The sequence below is a fragment of the Gymnoscopelus braueri genome, assembly GCF_963280865.1.
Source record: "Gymnoscopelus braueri genome assembly, chromosome: 5".
NCBI lineage: Eukaryota > Metazoa > Chordata > Actinopteri > Myctophiformes > Myctophidae > Gymnoscopelus > Gymnoscopelus braueri.
The window spans coordinates 31928006-31934417 of NC_137606.1; the positions used below are offsets into that span (position 1 = coordinate 31928006).

The window sequence follows — 6412 nt, forward strand, 5'->3', positions numbered from 1 at the left end:
AAGTGTATGCACATACACAAAGTTTGTGAGGGACATAGCAGACTATTGGTCCTGCACAACAATAGGAAAAAACGGCTGCCACTTGCCTATCTACACAAAAGAGAGGTGACTGCTGTCTACTGAGGTCAGCACATTGTGTACACACAGGGCTCAAAGGCTTGGGCCTGGCTACAGCAAAGATCTATAGAAATAGAGAATAGGAGGGTAATAAAGGGAGGAAAGGAGAAGAAAAAAGTGGAAAATGGATGCGGAAAAGCAGAATATCAGATTTTGAAATTGTCATTAACATAATTTCTGAAGGGGTCAATGGATGCGATGCAAGAGGAAAGCAGCAGAATCATGTGTGTGTGTGTGTGTGTGTGTGTGTGTGTGTGTGTGTGTGTGTGTGTGTGTGTGTGTGTGTGTGTGTGTGTGTGTGTGTGTGTGTGTGTGAGAGAGAGAGAGAGAGGGAGAGGGGGAGAGAGAGAGAGAGAGAGAGAGAGAGAGAGAGAAAGAGAGAGAGAGAGAGGGAGAGAGAGAGAGAGAGAGAGAGAGAGAGAGAGAGAGAGAGAGAGAGAGAGAGTGCTTTCTGCTGATGACAGTGACTGTCCCCGGTACATCACAGAGGCGCTGGACAACAAAACAGGCAGCCGAGTCAGCACGACTCAGCCACAGCTAAGCAGTGTGACCCTTGACCCCGCCTCCCGCTTCCAAAAGTTCATCCAATGAGAAGCAGGGACTCTCACCCCTATAGACATGGTTTGGATGTGAATGTATATATATATCCCCGCTCACCGGCCTGATTCCATCATTTTCCCCGCGTCGGTTTGTCTCAACCTGCACCTCTCTGTAAGTCTCTTCTCTCTAGAGTTTCTTAGTGGGAGTCCTACTTTGAGGGTCGACGCAATCAGGCACTGATAGGGAGAAAATATCTCCAAATGACATGTACAATATAGTGATAGCTCCAGGGACTGGCTCTCACCATGAAAGTTTATTTCAAATGGTTGGATGGGCAAATTACTTCAGCGGGGTTGTCATCTCATCTTAAATCCAAGAACACAGAGTAGAATATATGCTCTGTGGTTCATGTTATGGAGAAATATTTGAGCAACACACAAGGCTGTGTCTGCCTTTGGATTTATTCTTGGTTTAGCAATATAGAGAATGTGGCAGGTTTGGACAGATTGATGCTTTGTGTCAATATACATGTCAATTATGTACTGTATGCTGCTCCGACAAGGACAATTATTCTAGGGAAATCATTACAAAAAGACAAGTAAGGTGACTACAAAACGATTATCAGAGAATACAACCATTTCAGTTCAAAGAAGAGAGCAGTACTTGTGCACATGACATCAGTGCATGTGCAGAATCAATGGAATCTAGGCATTTCTTAGTGCAATGTTTTCATACTCTGGTAATGGAATAGATCACTGGAGCGCAGCTTCTTTTTGGTAATGTTCAGATATGGAACGTTTAGTCCTTTCATATTATAGAAGGTAGACAGAACAAAATTTGCTTTTAGGGTGATGATGGTGGTGTAATTAGTTTATTTCAGTAGATTTTGGTCAGGTTTATATAATACTTCTTTCTGGACATTGCTAAATTATGAGTGCGACTTAGATAGATTTTAGACGTGCAATGAGACTGTCTGACAAGGGGAGCCTTGCTCTGCTAGCAGATGTGGCACCCACATACTCAATAATGTTTTGATTTAAATCAAGATTCATATATTGTGCTGTTGGAGTAATTGTTTTGCGGCATGTCTTAACCACTTTCACCCTGGCGTCCCTATTCGCATGGCATGTCATAATAGGCAAAAACTGTCCGAAATCGTCTTTGAAAATGTAGCAGATCTACAATTCGCAACACATTGTGACGTGACACGTTGTTAGCTTGTGGATCAGATATTTTGAAATCTGAAAATCTGAAATAGGGCTTAAGTGGTTAACATTACTTTACTAGTAATATGTTTTACTATTACTAGCCCAAAATGTTAAAATAAATCCCTAAATGGCTGACCATCTGTATGCATGTCTGTCTCTTCTATCCAGATTTGATCATGTCTCACTCAGGTGCTCAAGGCAGCATTGGCAGCCACTCTGCCATGGGGATGAAATCTCACAAGGTGGGTCCATGCTAACCCCCCTCCTCCCAGATGATTTAGTCATGAAACAAAATTACATTGGAAACACAGCTACATGAATAGCATTAACATACCCTGCCGTGTCTTCACTTTCCAGATGTGCCTCTACGAATATGAGAACTTCCAGGGCAAAAAGATGGAGGTGACAGGAGAGTGTCGTAACCTGTGTGAGAAGGGCTTTGACAGGATTGGCTCCATCAGAGTGGAGTGCGGACCGTAAGTCAACAAAACTGTCAACAACAGAAAGGATCAAATTACAATTACACCAAAGTTAATGTATCCAGATGATTTTAAACGTTATGAGTTGGACTTTCAATTCAACTTAATACATAATAATAATAATACTGTAATAACATATTCCTTCTTTTATTTGGCTCTGTTAATCTAAAGATAAGAGAAGTGACTAAGAATCTCTGTCTGCCTGTCCATCCATTCATCCCTTTGTCCATACATTCCTCCAGCTTTGTGGGTTACGAGCAGCAGAACCTGACTGGTGAGATGTTCATGCTGGAGAAGGGAGAGTACCCCCGCTGGGACACCTGGTCCAACAGCTACAGGTGTGACCGTATCATGTCTGTCAGACCCGTCAAAATGGTAAGTTCAACTGGACAACTTTGGGATTTGTCTTCTTCGTCTGTCCGTCCATCTGTCCGTCCGTCTGTCTGTCCGTCCGTCTGTCTGTCCGTCCGTCCATCCGTCTATCTGTCCGTCCATCTGTCCGTCCGAACAAACGTCTGAACGTCCATACACACAGTTAAAACTGGGCATAAGATCAAAGCCTCATTGGTTCATATAACCAACCTGGGAAAATCTGGGCGAGGAGAGTAAAACTGAAGCTACACCAACCCGCTAAACATTTTGTCATGATCTATTGGGTTAACTAAGGATTTAAAACTGTCTGGTAAACAGCAACTACAGTAACCTCTAAATATCTTACCTATAGGACCCCCAGGACCACAAGATCTGCCTGTATGAGTGCAATAACTTTGAAGGTCGCAAGATGGAGGTGTGTGATGAGGACATCCCCAGCCTGTGGTCGTATGGTTTCCAGGACCGCGTGGCTAGCATCCAGGTCACCGGTGGAACGTGAGTCTTACTCATATCTCATCTGTTTTCAAAACATAAATGTAACATATTGAACAACCAGGTGGAATTAATAGTTTAGATATAAGGGCAACAGTATAGAAAAAGGCAGAAGTACTGTAACTACCCAAATTCAAATCTGTCTCCTGCATTATCAACCAAACATCTACCACTCAGAGGAGAATCCCTCTAGTTGAGGGAGATATTAGGCTTTAGGGCCCCAAAGGGATACACAATCCCAGGCAAGCCCCCAAACTACATTTGTATTATAGCATTTCTCATATAGAAGGCTGACAGTGTTTTGTCCCCGGGAAATTTAAGCAATTTAGACAATTGCTAAAGTGTAAGGACCATTTGATTTCCACCGAAAATGGATGAACGAGGTGAAGCAGAATAGACCGGGAAGAAGAACAGTTGTCGATTGTCATGTCATGGGTTCACATCTCTTTTTTCTCTTCCCTCTCCATCTGCCTCCCACACAGCTGGGTGGGATACCAGTACCCTGGATACCGTGGCTACCAGTACGTCTTTGAGATGGGCCCTTACAAGCACTGGAATGAGTGGGGAGCTCACCACCCCCAGATCCAGTCCATGCGCAGGGTGAGGGACATGCAGACACACCGCAGGGGCTGCTTCGAGTGGACTGCATAGAGGGTCCAGCAACGTGTGGACTAACAGGAGAGAGTAGCAAGGCTCAGACCCGCCGCCATGGTACTAACCATCCCTTGGAAGTTCCTCACCAGCCACCACCTTAGCTGATGGCTGCCGAAAATTGTTATTGCTCTTACTGGTAGATTTGGGTGTTGGGTTCCAACTTGAATGATGATTCTACAGGGTCAAGAAGCCCTGTTTGTGGTAGACTGCCAGAGAACCTGAGTAACTGGTAAAAACGATAGCAGTATCTCTCTGCCTAAAGACCTCATAGAATTAGAGCATGATTTATCATATTTATGAAAGGGGATAGTAGGGGATTAGTAGATGAAATAAAAACTTAGTTTGTGTTAATTAGTTTGTTTCAATTCCATATCTGCAATCTATAGATTTTATACATCTACTCACTTATGTGTTTCTCAGCTATATTAAATGATGCCAATACGCCTGTTCAGCTCTCTCCCTTCCACTCCTGTGAACAGATTTTAGTGACTAGGCTATATTCACTATTGTCTACTGCGTACTGGCAGTCAGGAGGGAATGAAACAGAACTCCAATCTGTCTTCAAAAATAAAAAGGACAAAAAAAACAAAACAAAAACTACCATGGACAGCTCTCAGGCCTGCTCATGCCCTGTAGTAAGATCTTCATACAGAAGGGGGCAGTGTCTCCCCATGTCCTCTTATGGCCGTCACAGCAACAGCACCTCAGACAATTCCAAAGAGATGATGTCTTCACAGAGTCCCCAAGACTCCACTCAGGTTGTTAGGTGACTGACTGGGACATTTATCAGAAAGGGAATTGACTATGAGACTGTGATTAAGAGAAGAAGAAGCTGGCTGTGCCGCCTAGTGTTTTGCAGACATGCCGAACTTTTGGCTCCTCCACTCCACCTCACGGATGGGGAAGATGTCCAAAAAAGATGTATTATTTTACACTTTCTCAGGGATGCTGGCATCTGGAAAGCAACTTTCCAATGGAAACAGATTAAATAAAAACCTCAAACCATTTCTAGTTTGTTTTCTTTTTTTTGCTGTATCTTGCATTAGCCCCATTTAGAACCTCTACCTCCGCTATGTAGCTCCGAGGTCCTACGTGGCCCGGTGCCGTTTGAGCAGGATATTTTTGAATATTTTCCACTTTACATGTTTCTTACCCCTTTCTGCACATCGTATCAAAAAAGTTAAGGTTTTCTTGAATGCTCTCTGATGTTTTAACTTCTAGCGCGCAATAAAATATATCCAATGAGTTGAAAAAAGCGTTTAAATAGCTTCTCTCCTCAGCCGGTTCCATAATATTATGCATTAGAAGATGCAATTCAACATTTGACCAGTAGGGGAATCAGCAATGTTGCCTCTGGGGGCGCAACTTCCGGGTATATCTTAAAAACATTTAGGAGAGAAGCTATTTAAACGCTTTTTTCAACTCGTTGGATAGATTTTATTGCGCGCTAGAAGTTAAAACATCTGAAAGCATTTCAGAAAACCTTTACTTTTTGGATACGATGTGCAGAAAGGGGTAAGAAACATGTAAAGTGAAAGATATTCGAAAATGTCCTGCTCAAACGGCACCGACAAACGTGGAACCCCATCAGCGGAGGGAGAGGTTCCGATTGGAGCTATATCTTGCATTAGTAGGTATGGTAGCCCACTAGCCTAATATATTGATGCACTGTTCCAAACAAAGGCTAAGGATATTTCAGCAATAGCCAATTATTGCAATTGTTGCAACCCTAAAATGACCCTATGATGAGTCGCTTCATAGCTGCAATTTAGCTTCCAGAAATGTTGCGCGTGCCAAGTTGCCAATAAATGTACGCTAAACATGGAGGATGATATTTAGCCCCGTTTGGAACCTCTCTCTCCACGATAGCTCCGCCTCCGTCCCGGCAGTATATAGTCCGTCCAAATGCAGTGAAGATCACCTTTTACGCAACATCGTATGATTCGTATCCAAAAAGTAAAGGTAGTCCGAGACACCTACAGATGTTTGACATTTCGTCGGATAGTAAAATTTAACAGACGAGGTTGAAAAAAACGTTTAGGTTTAACTCTAAATCGATTTACTCAGCCTGTGCCATATTTTCTCATTGAAGCCGAATCGCGAGCAGTACTGCCACCTGGCTGCCGTCGGGGGTTCTTCCGTGTTGAATGGGAAAACATGGCACCACAGGCTGACTAATAAATAAGCCATTTAAACGTCTTTTTTCAACCCCGTCAGTTAACTTTTACTTTCCAGCGAAATTGCAAACATCTGTCGTTGTCTCGGACTACCTTTGATTGTTGGATACCGATACGATGAAAAATGTGATCTTCACTGTAGCGGGACCTCATCGTCGAGTGAGGTTCCAAACGGGGCTGAATATGGGGTTATATATATCTGTATAGTTGGGTGCGCAACGTAGGCTACGCCAGGGGACAGGCATCAGTAAACACTCTACTCGTGTTAGGGCTGAACGGATACACACTCAGTCAGTCAGTCAGTCAGTCAGTCACGGCCGGACGGTTAAAAAAATTAAAGGATTTAAGTTAAATACAGAGAGAGAGAGAGCCG

The 6412-nt window shown here is 43.3% G+C and overlaps 1 protein-coding gene across 1 annotated transcript; it reads left to right on the plus strand.

The window, feature by feature from the left end:
- Window positions 1-2041: 2041 nt before the first annotated feature.
- On the plus strand, window positions 2042-3859 carry crybb1l3 (crystallin, beta B1, like 3; the record flags this gene model as incomplete). Its single annotated transcript, XM_080428519.1, has 5 exons — window positions 2042-2107; window positions 2223-2341; window positions 2587-2719; window positions 3069-3211; window positions 3691-3859. The coding sequence occupies 5 exons, from the start codon at window positions 2042-2044 to the stop codon at window positions 3857-3859; spliced, it is 630 nt and encodes a 209-aa protein (XP_080284645.1).
- Between the last annotated feature and the right edge of the window lie 2553 nt (window positions 3860-6412).